This window comes from Hypomesus nipponensis, chromosome 10 (assembly GCF_054491055.1).
Source record: "Hypomesus nipponensis isolate SF chromosome 10, ASM5449105v1, whole genome shotgun sequence".
Lineage (NCBI taxonomy): Eukaryota > Metazoa > Chordata > Actinopteri > Osmeriformes > Osmeridae > Hypomesus > Hypomesus nipponensis.
In genome coordinates this window covers 6,296,492-6,315,595 of record NC_140370.1, presented here as the reverse complement: position 1 = coordinate 6,315,595, position 19,104 = coordinate 6,296,492, and the positions used below count along the sequence as shown (strand labels likewise).

The following is a 19,104-nucleotide window of genomic DNA, read 5'->3' as shown; positions in this document are numbered from 1 at the left end:
TTACAATAGCTTCCTTCTTACAGTGATAGGAAATAGAATACCGGGTTTAATCATGCACCGTGGAAAGAACCATGGAAGGAAGCTGAGTGAAATTGTTGAGGTTGAGCCCACTGCTCTGCTGTTGTGTTGTCGTACCTGAGTTTGACCATGAGGGGGCAGTAAAGTATGACGGCAATATCTCCTGGCCTCTGATGCCAAACTAATTGAGAGGAAAGTCAAACAGAATAATGAGTCATCCAGGATCCCAGGTGGAGTCGTGAGAGCGAGAGAAAATTACAAGGTTGACAGTAGTTTTAAAAGACGAGCAATTTAACAATTTGCTGAGTGCTTGAAGATGTCCCCAAAGCAGCCTGAATGAACGATGTGAGATTTGCTCTGAATTGATATATTGAAGATTATATATATATATATAGCACTAATGCAGTCACCGTTTGTGCAACAAATAATATATGAGCACTTTGCTACGTCTCACAGGTGGACACCATGCATGTGATTAGCATCAAATACAAAATCACAAACACCTGCTGGGATAAAGGTCGCTGGATTTACATACAGTGGATTTACCTTTGCACAAAGCTAATATCAAGAGCTATTGCTGAGCTGTAATCTCCTCTTAATGACCACAGAGCCAGTGGCCTTAGGGCTGGCTGGTCATGTCAGACTCAAAGCTCCTCAGGAGATGGTGTTCACAGAGGATGTGCATCTTCCTACTGGGTCTAGTTAGCCAATCAGGGACCACAGACGGGCCATCGAGGTGACAGTTGTCACCATGAGCCTAATAGACACCTAGAGGGTGCTAGCCCACTGCACCTCTCCACCTACCACAGGGAAGCCACATCAGCTTGAAGAAAAAGGGCTTTCCAAACCCAGTCCACTTAGCAAACAGCTATAAATACCCCAGGGGACATTTTGAAAAGGTCAGTCTGTAACACTGGTAGGAACTTGTATGCAGTGGAGAGACAACACTTAATGCGACGTTGACATATTTCAGTTCAGGCATATTTCAGTACAGAGTACATTTCAAAAGAGAGGACAGCACTGGCACATGCATGGCATTTAGTAAAGGCCATTTAATTCAGCAAGGGAACACATCCAACTAAGTGCATTTCCACTCTTAGCTCTTTCATATCCACAGTCACAACCTTGAAAACCAACTGGATGCAGAAAGAGAGAGAGAGAGAAAGAGAGAGAGAGAGCGAGCGTAAGAGAGGTGCATGAAAGAAAGAAGAGACAGAAAGAGGGAGAAGTGTGCACTACAGAGTCGCCAAGAAGAAAAGGTGCACGACAGAGAAAAGAAGCGAAGAGAGAGAGACGAGAGAGAGAGAGGCCTGTAAAGAACAAGAGGGAGAGGGAGGGAGGAGATTTATTGATTTGGAGAGTGCTTAAAGACCTGTCCCCAATACAGTGAGTCAGAATGCTGGAACAGTGTCAAACACTGCTGCTGCTGTACAGCTGTGACCCTGGACTGGGAGAGAACACAGCAGAGCAGAGTAGCGCAGAGTAGAGTAGAGCACAATTATAGTAGCGCAGAGCACAATAGAGCAGAGTAGAGCAGAATAGCGCAGTGCATAAGAGCAAAGCCAAGCAGAACAGAGCAGAATGGAGCAAAATGGAGCAGAATAAAGCAGACAAAAGCAGAGCAGAGCTACCTGAAGCCACAGTGAGGTATTCTGTACATCAGCCCTGAACCCAGTGTCCAGCAGCCAGGACTCAGGATAGGGGGATGCAGCTGGCTGGACACAAAGGGACGCCTCTTCAAAGCAAAGGCAGGGGACATTAAAACCTTTCTCTTCTGGGGAAGAGGAATGAATCATGGTGAGATGCATGATTAACAGGCATCAGGCCATTGACCCTCACAAAATCTAATGAAGTCAAAGAAATAATACTAATGACTTTTCCCCTTTTTTTGTCCCCTTTTGCCAACAAATATTTGTAAGCATAACCAAACAGGTTTGGCGAGGACTTTCTGCCTGTTCTTTGAGTTTGAGTCAAAGTCCATCGGTGTTAACGGGGGGGGGGGGGGGGGGGTGCACATGCTGGGTGTCTGTCACTACGCTCCAATGGTGACAGAAAGCACACAGCAATAGGTCCTGGAGAATGTCAACACAGCAGGTCACAGACCAGGTTTACAAAAGAAAATGAAACACTGTCAAATAGACATACATACATATTCACGAATCCCATAATACACTGGCGAATACTATATTTGCACAACTCACTGTAGCATAGATTTGTTGAAAACAAAAATACATGGACACGTGGAGACATAGAGTTGACAGAAATATTTACATGAAGGACAGCATAGATGTAGGCGAGGCAGTAAACAGTGTTCATGTTCAGGACAGGGGTTCAGGTATGGAGGAAGGAGGGCAGAAGATGTGTGTGTGTGTGTGTGGCAGCGCTACACAGCCATGTCGTCATCTAAGGAGTCTGCCGGGCTCTCTGCGTTTAGCACGTTGAAGAGACGGGCTGCTCCCTCTGGCCCCGCCCCCTCACCCTGTCCCCAGCTGTCCCTGTCGTCGCTCTCGTCCGTGTTGGACTCGTACTCCGAGCCGATCCCCGACTCCCGGAACCGCAGCAGCTCCAGGGCGCCGAGGATCTGCTCCCCGAGCGGAGAGCCCACGTCTGGGCCGCCGTCACTGGGAGTCTCCCCCTGGTCCTGGTTCTCGGAGCCGCAGGGGAAGCGGAAACATTCCAGCCTGACCACGCTGCCGCCAGGGCCCAGAGGGCAGATGTCTGGGCCCCTGGTCCCTGGGATGGAGGGCCCTGGCAGAGTGGAGGACCAGGGGCCATTACTGATCTGGGCCTGAGGGCGGAGCAGGTCCGGAGAGGTGGGGGCGGGGGGGGCACGAGGCACATTGGGGGGCTTAGCACGGAAGGTGATCTCCAACAGACTGTCTTGAGAGCCCACTGAGTAGGGGAAGGAAAGAAAGACACAGAGAAAGGAGAAAAGATCAGGCACAGGAAACCAAAAGACTGAAAGAAAGCGGGTGGATCGTGAGGGATGGAAACAGACAGAGGTGGATGCAGACGGAGGGGGGGTCGAGGGAGCGAGGGGAGGAGGCAGGATGACAGGCCGAGGACATGCTGGCTGAGCTACACAGTCAGTGTTTGATAATTCATAACAGTGTGGTCGAAGAGAGACGGCGTCGCGCAGCAGCAGGAGAGCTGAGCCGGGCTGAATTCTATGAGCCGTTGGAAGGTTTTTGACAGGAAAATTAATATGTTTCAACACCGGAGAGGAGGGAGAGATGAGGAAGGGAGTAGGAGGGAGAGACGGATGATAAGAAATGGACGTCACCGAGACAGAAGAAAGAGCGTGTATGAAGAGATATCAGAGATCAGACAATAAGAAAGACTAGAATAAAGGGAGTGGAAAGAGAATTGCGGTCAGACAGTGAGAGAGAGAGAGAGAGAGAGAGAGAGAGAGAGAGAGAGAGAGAGAGAGAGAGAGAGAGAGAGAGAGAGAGAGAGAGAGAGAGAGAGAGAGAGAGAGAGAGAGAGAGAGAGAGAGAGAGAGAGAGAAACATTCACTGACTGGAGTTGATTCCCCCGGATGCTTTGACCTCCAGCTCCTGGATCTGGCGGACCAGCAGGGAGATGTGCTGCAGCAGGTCTGTGTTCTGCTGCAGGAGTCGCTCCACGCGGGCCTGGGCCTCTGTCCTTGCACACACCTCCACCGACAGCTGCTCCTGCAACACACGCACCTGGACACACACACACAAGTACAATGGCACACATACGCAAACAGTCAAATACACTCAAATACACACACGCACGCACGCACACCCACGCTCACACACACAACATGTGCAGGAACAGATGAAAACACCCCCGCAAACACAGATTAGGAAGGGAAAAAAAAACAAACATCCCCGCCATCAAACACACGCCATCAAGAACACGATCAAAGCTCAAGTGCCTCTCCCCCGACTCTTTCAAACACAAGATCCTTCGTCAGAACCGACGCATCATTGGAAGTTGATGCCGAGAACACAGGGACACCTGTGCACGGCGCCGTTGATCAGCCCGGGGAGATGCCCGCCTGCCTGACTCCTGAAAGGCTTTGATTAGCATCTCTGAGCCCGCGCAGCGGAGACAGACGCCTCCCACGTGGAAGTCATCCCTGTCAATCAACCCCCCGCTGTCAGCTGGGGTCAAGCAACAGCCGCCCACCCCACCCCCCCACCCCCCTGCACACACACACACACACACACACTCCACCCCAAAGCGAAGTCCCCACTCCCCTAGAAGTTCTTTTTTACATTTTAGCTAGCCACGCTAGGCTAACGCCCCCCGCCCGGATATAAATACCCCCCACAACTGAAGACACGACGCCGTGTGAGTAAACCCCGGCTGGCGGAGCGGCAAGGGCGGCTCCGGTTACCTGGGCCAAGGCAGCCTGCGCCTGCTGCTCCTGCTGCTGCAGCTGCCTCTGGAGGAGCTGCACCTGGTGCTCCGTGGAGCGGGGCGAGTCCACCGCCAGCAGGCCCGCCGCGGGAAGCCCCAGCCCGGGGGAGCTCAGGAGCAAGGCTGGCGCCGTGGAGTCCTGTGGTGAGGGGGCCGAGAACAGGTCACTGAGAACCAGATTCACAGTTTGATTTACTGAGAAGACATACATTTATAAAAGGGGGGGGGGGGGAGGGGAATGTGAAAACATGGCACTAAAAGCAAGCTGTGATACTGCAATGGTTGTTATCAGTGCAAGTCCTGCGTTGATGTCAAATAGCACCATAGACAGCTCCGTTAGCCGTTGCAGTAGTAGAGACACATACACCATACCGTTCCCTTCAACCCCAAACAGGTCAACCAGGAAGGCAGGACAGAGGCGTAGACCGGAACAGAGAGCCCTTAGCCACAGACTCAATCAATGGAGCCTATAAATAGAACTGATAGACTGAACGGAGACAGGCTGCTATTAGATGGCAGACTCTCGCAGTAATTATGGGGGTCTTGGAGAGCTGTGTGCTCAGCATGTTCCAGAAAAGATTCTGATCCTATCTGTCCTGGTCGTCAGTGTGGTTGGTTCCCAGGTGGGAGATAACGGATCGGATTCGGTTCGATTGTGTCAGCAGCACTATCTAGGACAGACCTGTGCACTCTGCTTGCCTCTAAATACTGTAGGAGAACGCCTTGAGATAAGACCCACAGCAACACCACTGACACACTGAACGCATGGCCACAGAGTATTCCAAATATTGAGAAAATCTAACAAAGCCAGATTATATAATATAAGGAATATAAGGGAAATATTATTTGATTCCATTCAACCCGTAGGGCCCAAATCAGAGCAAACCTACAACAATTCTGTAGTGTATTAGCTATGTTTTACCAAAGAAGAATCCATTTTTTTACCAACACAGCAGCATTTATGACAAGCAGAGCAAAGCTTGTCTGACAAGCATTCTAGCAGCGCACAAGAGAACCAGGCTGTGTTTTCATAAATAATCTACACGGAAACATCAATATTTAACAGGCCCATGAAAAATGTCTCGGCAAACGGCATCTTCACTAAACGCGTCTCACTGGTACCAGCCCAGTTCGCTGAACATCACGGAGCTTCTTCACAAAGAACCCCCTCGATCTAAAGCTCTACATGCGTGTCCTGTCATGTCTTTGAAGGGCACATCTGTTGGTTTATGGTTTGTTTATGGTTGTGCGTGTGGGGGGGGGAGGGGAGTTATACGATATATAATAAATTATTTAATAATTTATTATCATGTAAATTATTAAATGATACATGGTAAACTGCTTCACTAAGCAAGTCAAATAACCCTCAATGCACTACTAAACCAGATGTTTGGACTTCTCTGAGGGTTTAGGTGAATTTCTGTGTGATTTGTTGGCTACTGTTAAGCCCTTTGTGACACTGCTTGTAAAAAAAGACTACACAAATTAGATTCAGTCTAAAACATCTCATCTGATAAGGGTTGGATGACTTTGGTTTTCCTACGGTCATGTTTCATCGTTGCTCTTGGCACATGAAGTCTCTGATAAGTTGGAGCAGATGAGAAACAGACGTATTGTACCTTTGCCTCTTTACTGCACACTTCTTCCGTCTTGGACTTGTCCAGATCGGACAGCATACAGTCAATACTCTCCTCTGTGGACGCCTCAAGGTCAGTCTCCTCTGACAGCACCAAGCACTTAGCTGAGAGAGGGAAAGGGTGTACATTGATGATGTATATTCTATAATGATATTGGATGTCATGTATATTAAACAAGACCATATCTATTTCTCTTTCTACTTTCACAAACATCCACAGCATATATTCCGAGATAAAAGGCAGTAGCTGCATCAGAACTTGCTACAGCCCACACTGCTGCCCTGCCACCTTTTCTCTCTTGATAGGAAGACACAGTCAAACCGATTTACCACGCCAGAATGTCATGCTGTGTAAACAATCAGCGGTTGGTAATAAGATGATCTGTGTGTCTGTGAGCGCGTGTGTGTGCGCGCACGTGTGTGGGGGTGCGGGCACGTGCATGTCTGTGTGCATGCATACGAGTGTGTGTGTGTCTGTGTGTGTGAGTCACCTGGCAGGGCTTCAGTCCCCTCTGTGTTCCCGCTGGCATCTTCCTGGTCCTCAGAACTCTGCTGCAGAGTGAGCTGATGACACACGTCAAAGGCCTGGCCCACCGTGCGCACGATCCGCATTGCCTGGGACTGGAGGAGGAGGGGGGGGGGGGGGGGGCGTGTGTGTGTGGGGAGACAGAGGAGAGTCAGAGAGAAGTGTGGGGAGGGAAGAGAGAGGAACAAGAGTGTGTGTGTGTGTGTTTAGGAAAGATCAATGAGGAGGAGGAGTGGTTTAGGGTTCGGGGTGACGGAGAGACATCGAGGAATGGGTGTAGGGAGAGTGATGAAGAGGAAGAGCGAAGTGGAGGGGTAGAGAGAGGACAGAAGAAAGGGAAAGGCTTTCAATGGCACAGTATTGATTGATTGATTAATTGATTGATTGATGATGCTTGATGATGATGTCAGACAAGTCAGAGATGTGTCTTGTGTCACAGTGTTTCCATTTATCACAGAGAAGACACTGGAACAAAGAAAGGCAGATACAAACATGTACCATAACATAACAATCAGAGGAGACAACAGAACACTTTGAAGCAACCCCCTCGCCAATGATAATATTTGCTCGAATATCCACTACCATTTTTACTTTTCTCAGGGGATTAAGCTCCATCTTTCTTTTCAGGATTGCCTGGTGCACAAAAGAGTGTTCCCAGGATCTCCCCCTTGCCCATCGACAGTAGAAACATGGCTGTCGTTGTGATGGATCGGTCTATTCCAGAACTGTTCTCTCCTCTCAAGACGTTACTGCTCGCCCCCTCGTAAATCCACTACCATTCAATATTTCCAAGGTATTTGTGCTGACCTTGGCCTCATGGCCACACCAGGTTAGCGCCTGAAGGTGGATTACTGCTGTGTTCCATCCTGCTAATGTGTGGCTAGTATTGTCAGAGGGCTTATAAACCACCTTCCCTTCTTCTAAATCACATCCCGGAGGTATGAGGAAGGCTAGCTGCCTCCAGCCAGTCATTTAAAAATCCAGGACAGTGAGTGTGCCAATGTGTTGTAGTAGAAGAAAACTAATACCAGTGACATGTATTTACAATGCCCTCATGATGAAGCCTTCGGGCATATTTACAATGCTTCCATTTCAAATGAAAAACATAAATACTGGACATATTCTAGATATGGCCCGTGCAGGGGTGAATCATTCAGCCTTACTGTAATTGGCCGTCTCCTCTCCAACTAAGACAGCCCCCCTTGAGGTCATGAAGAGCCCTGTGCACATCTGGGGGGAGGTCGCCACACTGCACATTGATCCACGGCTTTCATCTGGCTGGACCATCTCTCCACCCCTCCCCCCCATGGCCCACCCCACCATAGGGGCCCGCGTTCTGGATCTGGAGGCCCGAGATAAGGCTCTGAAGCCCGGGGACACTCCCGTGGTCCACAGCCTGTGTGTGTATTGGGATAAGGATGGCTGGTCCGTGTATAAATGTCATTATGAAGCGAGTAGTTCCTCAGTCTTCTCGCCGTCCTCATTAGTATTCAGCTTCGCTCAGTCTCTAGCTGTCTGGTATCCATGGAGAAGCAATGGGAGTCAACCTCTCTGGTTGCTATGTCTTTGTCATACGACAAATTAGCTCTGCTTGATATGCAGTTATGGGGGAGATGCATGCCTTTCATATTTGGTAAGGAGAGAGGGGTCTGTAAAATCCAGTTGGGAGTTTTTTATTGTTTAATCAGTTGCTTGCTTCTTCCAATACAAAATGTGCGTGACAGAATGCATGTGACAGAATGCATGGCGTGGATGAAATAGACTTGATACAACCATTTCATTTGACGGCGCCATATTGAGATCAGTCAACATACCTTTCTCTTGGATTTGAAGACGTTACAATGGAAATTGTTGCTCTTCCCGTCTCTCGCAATGTAACTGAAAATCTTCAAGTCCTGAGCATCATGCGAGACATAGAATATCCTGCATGAAAAGCATTACAAATAACCTGTTAAGCATTTCATGTATGGATCTACCATCCATAAGTAACATTGAATTGTCAAGCTTTTTACACCTGGGAAGTAACATGGATGACATCAGTTGTGAAAGACTAGCATGATGCAGTGAATCCAAATGGTTCCTGTGTGGTCAGTGTTGGGTTCTGTACTGTACCTGTAGATGGGGTCCTGTGCCACCACGACTGTACTGTCATCCCAGGACCACTCTTTCCTCTGCAACACCATGCATAGGCGGCATTGAAAGAGTCAAATGAAAACATTATACTCTATCCCTTTCTTGGGGAAAGTTTTAATGAACAGTTTCTGGTTTCAAGCTTAATTCTCTTTCCCATTTGGAACGATTACAAACACAGGTCCATTTTGGTCCCGCTCCCCTTGATAGTGTTCTATCAGTCTAATCTTAGTCCCATGTCATGGTTGCAAATCATTACTGTAGGATCGGAAATGGGGGCTGCTCACTGCCAAACCTCCCAAACAAATATATGTAGCTGGACTCACCTTCTTCTTTTTCCGCAAAATCACCCGAACACAGTCAGCAGAAACAATGATGTTGACCTTCTTCTTCTTGATGTTCTTCAGCTTGAACTCATACTAGGAACAAGATTCAAAGGGACTTTTACATGAAGCTAGAGGACAGACAAACCCAGATGTGATGCATGTCCCACACCAGTGAGTAAACAGGAGGGGGGTTCCTAACATGAAAACAACTGGCAAACGTGATCCCAGAGAGACGTGGCATCAGTGTTGCTGTCAGTAAGCTACATCTTCTGCTGCTGAACACAAATTGCAAATGGAGTAAACATGAAGTTCTCCAGGGCTGAGTTGGTATTTAGTGCTTTAGTCTCCAACAGCAAATACTTTCACTTGCTCCCCAGGGTGGGGTAGACATGAGAAGACTCAGTGGTGTAACGCTTTAATTCTTCCCCCTTGATGAGTATCGGAACTTAGTAAACACTGCTAGAGCATTAGAACACACATGGTCTTTTCGGTTTTTGATGCTGCGCAAGTCAAACATCTCGAATCATCTGACAATTATTTTTCGAATGTAAACATCCTTTGATTGTTTGATCGTTTGATATTTAATTGATCAAATGTGAACTTGTATCTAATAGTTTTCTCTTCGAACTAAAGGGACTAGAACTCTCTGATGTGGCAGGCTTGAAGTTTCTTCCCTCTGTGCCTCTCTTCCCCTGCTGTGAGAAATGTTGACTTCCTCTCTGTTCTGTCAAATCCCCAAAATACTTATTCATGGCGAGAAACTGTCCTGTGCGAGTGGCATTCCTCTCCACTGATGTTTCACATGACGGCCCAGAGAAACAGAGTTAGACGAAAATGGACCTCACGTCTCAATACCTTCTACTGTTCATCCCACTCGGTTAACTGACCCATCCATCTTGGAGTTTGTGGGAGTGACTCAAGCATCTCTTCTGAGACCCCCACCGTGAAGCCCGAGGTCACTGGGACAACACTGAAGCATCCATCTACTGTGCCCCTCATGACAGTACTAAACAAGGTGAACTATCCCGGGGGAATTTTCCATATGTCTATGTGTGGTGGTATAACTCCGCCCCCACATTTAAAGCCTGCAGTACCCTCCTCCAATAAACATCTGCATGGATAGTTGCTGTGTGTAGTAGAAGCACATTTCCTTCATCTGATGCCTGCTGTTCTGTGATGCATCTTGGACCATTGTAGATCCTTTTAGAACAAAACAAACTAACATGCTGCGATCCCTGTCATTGCAGTGGCAGCTCAGGTAGAGCCGGCACCAACAAGACACTTGTTGGGCCAATGTCATTGAGGGATCCCAGAGGGATCTCTCTCTATGGAGCTTGTGCCTCTTTTGTCTGTGTCATTGAAGATGTGGCTGACCCCTGCATGGCACTAACGCATTCGTAGATTAGATGAAGCATTTGGCTCCTCCATCTGACGATGCAGCTAAATCCTCTCTCATACTGTAATACTAGGATCACTGCAAGGCTGTCCTTTAATACCAACCAGACCCCGATCCACAGTGTGAGGACTCAGGACTGTGGTTACAGATCCTGATCATTGCCATTCTGTATCTGATGCCAAGTCACAAATCCCGGGAATCAGAGATCAGAGACAAAAGCTTGAATGTTGTTGGATACAGTTACAGTATACATACGTAGCCTATACCCTCACTTTGGCAAGTACCGTGTTTGCATTACTTACTGGGGTCCTGTAATTTGAGTTTTCCACGGTAGTAACATTACCTGGAACCGCGATACATTTTTACAAACAAAATCTGTTAACATATTCCTGACCGAGGTCAAACCGCTTGAAGTGTTTGAAAAGTGCCTCACCCGAATTCTTCTCATTGCAGCCACTATCTCCATTCGGCTGTTCGGCCGTGACACCTCCAAACTGCCGATGTACTGCAATTTTAAGATAAAAGTTAGAAGATGTACAACCCAAGTACCGGAGTGTGAAATCCTAAATGCATACGAATAAGAACCAATTACTATACACCCGAAGAAATTGATCAATGGAATCAAACATGCGGACAAGCAACACAAACAGTAGCCTAATGTTATTTTTCTGACCAGTGTCCAATTTAGAGTAACACGGTCACAGGTCCAGTTAAAATGTGAGCATTCCAGATTATGATTCTCTGTCATTACACATTTTGAAAGCATGCATTTTTGCTTTCATATCTGGGAAACTCCTCCGCATTATCGACAAATGCGCTTACCTTTGCCTCGAAACAGACCCCATGCTGAAATACTTCTTCGTTGTGCATGGGGATCCTTAAATCCTGGGCATCATCCACTAAATTGTACTTTGTTATCCCTGGCATCGCCCTATCGATAGATGAGTTGCCTTGATGTTGCTTTATGGCAGTCCTACCAGCGGACCGCAAAAACGCGCATCTTGCTGAACACCCCTGTGTTTTGATTGGACAGTCGGAAATCTTCGGAGGTCATTCGGGTTGAGTGTATGGACGTGCAAAATTCAATGGTTAACAATTTATTTTAACGCCACTTAGGCTGACAGTTTCGTTCAGAACTGTTTAAACAATCAAATCCGTGCTGTGATTTTGACGACGCACGGATAAAAAGCCAATTATTGGTCGATTACTGTTAAACTACCATTGACAGGAAGAAGCTGTAGCCTACAAGGTTCGCACATGCCGCTACTGTAGAATTTCCATGGGCATTTAAGATTTGTTGAAGCTGTGTGAATAACAAATAATAAGATTCCTGTTATTGAGCTACAGCTCAATCAATACATCTAGGCTGCACTAAATGACCTACCGCATGAGATGATTGTACGACATCTAGTGGCGATTGTCAGACTAAACTAGCAACTCAACCCACTGTCAGGCTAAAGGATGCATGTTTAATCTGAGCATTTGTGAGAGAGTATATTGATCTTAGAAAGAAAAATAGAAAAATAAATAATACTTTATTCAAGGAACACTGGAGCAAGTTGCTTTGTTAGAGAGGTAGAGACGGTGCATACAGAGAAACAATGGGTTGAGGAGAATGGAACTTCGCTGTCCATGGTACTGACTGGTGACGCTTACCGTGACGCCCAAGGTCGAATCGAGTAGGTATACCAACGTCAACATTAATTAAATTAAGTTCAGCACATAGAGAGGAGAAAACGTTTATGAATGTAGTCTCTCGAAGTCTACAGACTTACTCAGAATATTTTAAATAGTGTTCCATGAAGCTCTTTTAGGGTTGAAGACTTGCTTGTGGCAATTGCAAAGGCAATACAATGATGTTTCATGTCTTGAATGACTATACTTTTATGATCACTTTCTTTCAGGATCCAGAAGATGGCACTAAAGCTCTACAGGACCATCAGAGCAACCGACTATTTTTATTTCGAAATACAAAGAAACTGACAAGCTTCTGGCATAGCCTAAGTGTATCAGTGACAAGCGGCTAGTTCGTTTTTAAATGTGCTTTTATATATTTATTTATTTTATTTACTTATTATTTAATTTAACAAGGAAAGCAACTGCAGAGATAAAGATTGCCTACAGTCTTTTTCTCAAGAGGAACTTGGCCAAAGAACATGCAAAGAGCTTATGAAAGTCAAAAGCAGACATAGTAAGACACACAAGGGACAGTACCACATAATCCATCATCTATTCCTTTACAGCAAGGAAAATAATCTACAAATGATGTTGCACTCATCTGTCACCAAAGACCTTATCTATCCTATGAGTATCAGCACTTCCAGTCAGAGACTGTAAGACATTCCAGGTTGTTGATTCACCTTAACTCTAAAGGAAATCCTGCTTGGTTGAGAAGCTGGGAACCCAAATACTCAATGACAGAAATGTGCCATTTATTTTGTGGGAAATGGAATAGTTACTTTCCTAAGTAGATAGTGCTACTGTAGTTACTACAAATGTTTATGTATATATATATTTTTTTATTTTATTTTTTAACATGACTTATTTTGTTCTTCTAAGATGTCAAATAAAATACAAAAGACACCAAATAGTCGATATCCTTCCTATCAAAGCTTCCGTAGTACAGTGCCATTGTACAGTGCCACAAAAAAAATATCTACAAAAATAAGTGCAACATCATTGGACCTCATTTGAAGAATAGTGGTGACGGAGAGGTGCATAGCTGAACAAGGAGATCATTCCACCACTGTAGAGCCCAGAAGGAGAAGCAATGCATTGTGGGTGTATGAGAGGTCTTCTTTCTTTGTACAGGGATCACGAGATGAACAGATGTCTCAACTGTTCAACAACTCCGGTTAGGGCCAACAAGAACTTTCACGTGTTTATATTAGTAGGAAGAATTGGTGTCTCTTCAACTTATATTTAGTCTTCTCAATAAACAAACAGTGTGCATGCAGAGAAATGAAAAGATATGAGCATGTGGTTTTGTTCCAGTTGATTGACATTGACATAGTAATATCCGGCGTCAGTAATATCTGGTGTCACAGCTCTCCTGTCCTACTGCATTAGCATACAACAACAAACAATGGCAAACAGCCAAAACTAGAAACAAAACCCAAAAGAAGTGCAAACTGATGTTTGGAAGAAACTATCATTAGGACCATATTTGCTGTTGCAGAAACCTGCCACTGAAGGTATCACGCAGTGTGAGTAGCTCAAGAATGTGAGTCATTCCTGACCTCCAACATCATTGACCATGTTGCCAAGGAGATGAGGAATCATGAGGCCCCTGGGCTTCCTCTCATACTCCTCCTTTGAACAGGTCTAGGGGCATCTGATGGATAAGACTCATTAGGGAGATATCTTCAGTTCAACTCCTCTGCAATGTTATTATCAATTAACCAGTCACACTTTATTTACAGCCTGTTCACTTTGCAGTAACATGTCAGTATGGAGGATAAAGACTATATTCATATTTACTGGATTTGGTGGAGCCTGTTTTGAATTTATGAAAATCATAACTTTTCTTGATATTTATCACCAAATACATGGACTACAGTGCTCTTTTTAATTTATTTGTACGCAATACATGTATTTAATGTTAGCATCACATTCTTGCTTATCACACTGCAGAAATACATCAGAAATAATAATGACACTGAAATATTAGCTTTCTTAATTTTCTTTGACCCCTTTAGATGTCAACTGTCTCTGCTAGCAACGACTGATTTTCTATTTGCCAGGTTGCAGTCGGGACAAAGCCACATGTTCCTGACAAAATGGGCTCTGACATTCTAGCTGAAACTAAATACCCTGAGCAAGATTTTAGCTGGTTAGATTCATTCAAAGATAAAGAGGGTACCCATTTCCCAGCAGGCCTACTCATCCGTAAGCACAGGCGGTCCCTCCGACAGACAATAACAGAGCTGCCAGGAAGTAGCATGAAGTGCTATGTACTTAAAACGAGTTTAGCTCATGAAGATGTGCCCAAAAGGAAAGGTGTGCCGGGCTGTCATGTGATTATATAAACTGACAATGAGCACTGTTCAAAGTGCGTAACGATTCACCTCTCGCAGAGAAGAGCCGTCAGTTTATCAGGTTATTAGAGAAGAGAGAGGTCACAGTGACAGCTAGAAGCAATGTCCATGAAAGGACATCTTAGACATCATCTGAGCATGAATGGTTGAAATCAGTTCCATACAAAGAACTGGACACCTTGTAACAGTACTCTCTGCCTAGCCAAGTAAGTGGGAAGAGAGAAAAGTTGAACAGTTTCAACTAGAATTAGAAGGCGATACGTAATTGGCTTGTATTTGGCTGTTTAACTAATTACGTGGTCAATAAAGAAAACATGACTTTTTAAAAACGTGCTAGGTTGTAAGTCAAGGATTCTAACGTATTCCCTAAGACCTGCCTGTAATTGTTACAGTACACAACAGTCAAACGATTACAGTAATAGTTTTCAATTAATAAATAACAATGATATTAGATAGACATGTGCTCTTACTGATACTGTTGGCTAGATAAATGTAATTACTAAAATCAGCCACTCACAGTGAAATCAATTTTGTTGCTTTGTGTCTTCTTGAAATACACACTGTATACTGTATACTGCATATCCTCTTTACATCTTGCTAGTATTGTGTGAAAAAAGGGATGTGAGTTGCCTTCTTTATCTGATTTACATAAAGAGAATTGTAAAACTTGATCAACTTCTTCTTTTCTTCTTTCTTTCTTTTTCTTTCTTTCTTTCTTTCTTTCTTTCTTTCTTTCTTTCTTTCTTTCTTTCTTTCTTTCTTTCTTTCTTTCTTTCTTTCTTTCTTTCTTTCTTTCTTTCTTTCTTCCTCACACCCCCACACTCAAGTCATCAATTCCATACATGGCTACCCTGGTAACCTGGTTACCATGACTGCAGTTTGTTTATACACCACTAACTCTCAAGGTTTCTTTTTGTTTTGAAGAGATGGCCAAAACATAAGTACCTCTTACCAGTAGAGCCACATGTGTTTCTAATATAAACTCTATGACTCATTTCTACCCGTGCAGGCTCTCTCAAGCCTCTTGGTCTTGTACACCCTAAAGTACCCTCTTACGAGGGGCCCTATTTGCATCTAAATTATACTGTTTCTGATATTACCAGCACATTGGAGACACAGCATTTTAATCAGTCTGAAGTCCATATAACAATGTTATAAAAAAAGTCAGAAAGCAGAACGTCGGCTCAAACCTGTGTACCAAAATTCCACTTGATTTTACCACCCAAATTGTATAAGATGATAGTTTGACATTAAGCTTTGGAGTTTTCAACAACCATATAATTTCCTTTGAAAACGTGTGTGGAAAATGATTCAGGGCAGACAGCAGAGGCAGTAAACAATGAATGTGTCCAGACAGGAAAGACCTTGTTTCTCCAGCCAGTGACTCAGACATCTTCCTCTCCTCTTCTAAAGAGACACCTACTCTAGATATCTGATGGGGATGGTGGGTTAATAGGAAAAAAGACGCCCAAGATACGTCCTATTTAAAAAAAAGAAGCAATTGTTTTCCTTAGCAGTGTCAATCCCTATGCATACAGTTGGGGCCTGGAGGAATTTCTATTGTGTGACTATTACCCTGGAAAAACTGGCCAACATTTCTGACGAATGGTTCTTAGCTTGACATTGTAAGGGGAGGTACTAACAGTAAGTGAAATCAGAGGAGAATCTATGGGGAATAGTTTGGCAAGCGAGGCTGTTTCCTGTGGTAAACTTCCTGGCTTTTGCAGAGCCGTTGTACAGCAAGAAAGCAGAGTTGCAGTTTCTTCAGGCTGAAAGCTGAAGAGTCATTCCTCGAATACTTAACTACTACTGAAATATTACTGTATTATAAATGACGCTTGAAAATAACCGTTCTGGTCTCTTGTACTTTCTGAACCGACACGGTGGTGGACTTCTATTCAGAACATCCCAGGTACATAAAGTATCGAGCAGAATGTCTTCCTACAGTATAAAGTGAGATCTTGCCTAACATCCGGGTCCAGGTGTATGATGTATGATGTGGCTCGCCCAGAGAGCAACTTACATTCTCCAGTCAGCATGGAATTAATGAACCGGGTCTTTCCTTTTGACCACGCGTAGTGTGGCTGTGTGGGAGGAGGAGGAGGAGGAGGAGGAGGAGGGGGAGGAGGAGGAGGAGGAGGGGAAGGAGGGGAAGGAGGGGAAGGAGGGGAAGGAGGGGAAGGATGATGAATGGAAAGAGCTGGAGGAGGGGGAGAAGGAGGAAGAGGAGGAAGGGAAAAGGGGGAGGAAGAGGAGGAGGAGGGGGAGGAGAGTTTCCGAGCGGCTCTCTTGGGCTGTGTCACCGTGAGGAAGTAAACAGACCTGCGTAGGTGTACAGTGGGCGACAGCAGTTGCCATGGAGACGGGCCTCTGCACACTGCCGTGTTCCGGGAAAATACCTCAGAGAGGCTGAGCTTGCTGGGGAACTCTGGTGGTTTAACCACCCTCGCACACGTCCTTGTAGTGCAAATTATACAATGACAATCGGGGGGGTCAACTTCTTCTCCAGGGCGTGTATCGACCCCCCCAACCTGTTGTTTTTACCTCTTTTGAGGGGGTCCAAGTCTTAATTACGGGGGTTAGAGCCCCCAAAACCCTCCCTTAATTCGCACCCTGCTTATAGCCTATGATCCACTCTCCATTCTCATGCGAAAAAAAAATAATATATATATTCCAAACCGTTTGTCCTATTTCAGTTTTATTCAATGGATGAACTGTCATACACAAGGTTTCAGGTAGAAAAATAATTTTAAATACATAAATATCACACTTTTCTACAAAACATATAGATTACAGGCAAAAATAAATACAGAAATAAATAGACATAGATAAGACAAAGCTGTAACCGCTGTCATTCAACTAAATGTGCAAAACAACATTTTCTCTCATCATTGAGCTTCTCTTTTCCCTCCAAATCAAGCTCTTCATTATGTCTTCTGACAATACAGCCTTGACGTCAGATATCAACACCCTCAAGATCCCACTGTACAAGGTATTCCCCCACAGCTTCAATCAAGGTCTTTACTGTAGGTAGGAAATGTATCTTCCAGTTTGGGCCACAGTGTACCCTTCTCAGTGGGCCAGAGCACGTCATCTTCTCTGCTCAGGACGCTAGCAGCGGGACCATGTGTGAGTCTCCAGTGAGTCTCCTGTCTTCCACTGACTCGTCATTATATCCAATTGACTTGTGACTGGATGCAGACCTTCACCTGCGACCCCTTTAGCCAGCCCTGACCTGCCGGGTGAGCTCAAGGTAGCTGGGGGACTTGAGGTAGCGAGGGTAGCAGTCTTTTTCCATCAGGGTGTAAATCTTTTCCTGGGCCAGATCGAAACAGGACGGGGCGGGATGCTCCAGGTTTGTCTTGGTGATGGATCTGGTCTCATGGTCGAGGTTTACCTAAGGAGAGAAAAATGGAAGACAAAGATTAGCTCAAAAATCAGCTTTTGTTCTATCTGTGGCTGAAGAGCCATTTGTCTCTGTCATCAGCGCTGCACACTGTTTTGTATCCATCCGCTGATGCTTGCGTACCTCTCTGGGTGCGTCACAGCAGATGAACTTGTCATAGATTCTCTTGGCCTTGACTGAGAGCTTGGACTCTTTGGTGTCCCTGTACTCCTCACAGGCCAGGTAGAAGGCCAGGTTCTCCTCACTGAACTCTGACACCAGGAATGCTCGGAAGGAACACTGTCCATCTGAAACACAAGGAGCGGCATGTTAGCATCCAAGATCCTCCATCGAACTTGGAACAGCTTGCAGGTTCTGAGGCATTTCTATCGAGCAGCACTTACGTTGACTGGACAGTAGGTTGTCAAAGGACTCCCTCCATTTTGTAGGCTCGTCCATGTTCAACCTGTCAATAAAATAAAAGTCAGTACATCCAAACATGGAAATGAACAATAAGATGTTTTTCAGTACATGTAATCTCTATTTAATTAGGTTACAATGATCAATTTTTTAAACAGACTAAAATGCTTCCATGGTTGAAACAACTTACGTCGTTTTTTCACTCTTATGTGAGTGTCCCATTATACTAAGATCTGGCCGATGAAGTAAATTCCCAAAGAGAGATTTCAGCACTTTTGCCCTGCAAACAGAAGGGAAAGGAATATTCACATATTGGTCCAGCAGCTGTTCAAAGAGTACACTTCATCTTCACCAACGGCTCAGCGTCACAGCAGCAGGGAAAACAGCATAGACACATACCTCTCCAGACAAGTCACAGACAGGCATTCAAGTCCTTTGCACATGATGAAGGATGAGCTATCCAGCGGATTGTTCTCCGTGTTCACGGGTAGCTGTAATTCTCTGCAGAGTGGTTCAGAGTGTGTGGGTGTGTGAGCTGTGGAGCCTGTGCTCTGCAAGTGTGGTTCAACAGGGTCTCGCTGTGCCTTTTATAGCCCCACGTGTGACATCACATCTCTCGTCCAATGGGGCGAGGGCCATGGGAGGATGAACACACAATACCAGTAAAGTGGTATTGAGTCAACAGACGCTTCTAATGAACTTAGGGGAACGTCATAACCTTCACAAACTGTCTGGAAAGGCGGTATGAAAATAAAGAGTTAAGTCCTTAGTAGTTAATGGCATACATTCACATGAGAGAATGAGAGTGCATCTTGCACTTCTGTGTGACTAACTAGAG

At 45.3% G+C, this 19,104-nt stretch overlaps 2 protein-coding genes across 4 annotated transcripts; both read right to left on the bottom strand.

Annotated features, from left to right (window-relative positions):
- Positions 1 to 2,300: 2,300 nt before the first annotated feature.
- Positions 2,301 to 11,351, bottom strand: LOC146271074 (carboxyl-terminal PDZ ligand of neuronal nitric oxide synthase protein-like). Of its 3 annotated transcripts, XM_084708034.1 has the most exons (11): positions 11,247 to 11,351; positions 10,858 to 10,929; positions 9,029 to 9,121; positions 8,685 to 8,743; positions 8,387 to 8,495; positions 6,538 to 6,667; positions 6,021 to 6,151; positions 5,556 to 5,562; positions 4,388 to 4,533; positions 3,539 to 3,707; positions 2,301 to 2,910 (listed from the first exon to the last, which is right to left on the bottom strand). In XM_084708034.1, the coding sequence occupies exons 1-11, from the start codon at positions 11,349 to 11,351 to the stop codon at positions 2,402 to 2,404; spliced, it is 1,530 nt and encodes a 509-aa protein (XP_084564160.1). In that variant the 3' UTR covers positions 2,301 to 2,401. The 3 variants fall into 3 exon arrangements, with proteins under 3 accessions (XP_084564160.1, XP_084564161.1, XP_084564159.1); XM_084708035.1 differs by lacking the exon at positions 5,556 to 5,562 and having other exon boundaries at positions 4,388 to 4,549; positions 6,030 to 6,151; positions 8,685 to 8,736; positions 9,025 to 9,121; XM_084708033.1 differs by lacking the exon at positions 5,556 to 5,562 and having other exon boundaries at positions 4,388 to 4,549; positions 6,030 to 6,151.
- A 5,790-nt stretch (positions 11,352 to 17,141) lies between these two features.
- Positions 17,142 to 18,838, bottom strand: rgs5b (regulator of G protein signaling 5b). Its single transcript, XM_084707395.1, has 5 exons — positions 18,666 to 18,838; positions 18,457 to 18,546; positions 18,251 to 18,312; positions 17,991 to 18,154; positions 17,142 to 17,858 (listed from the first exon to the last, which is right to left on the bottom strand). The coding sequence occupies exons 1-5, from the start codon at positions 18,707 to 18,709 to the stop codon at positions 17,682 to 17,684; spliced, it is 537 nt and encodes a 178-aa protein (XP_084563521.1). The 5' UTR covers positions 18,710 to 18,838; the 3' UTR covers positions 17,142 to 17,681.
- Between the last annotated feature and the right edge of the window lie 266 nt (positions 18,839 to 19,104).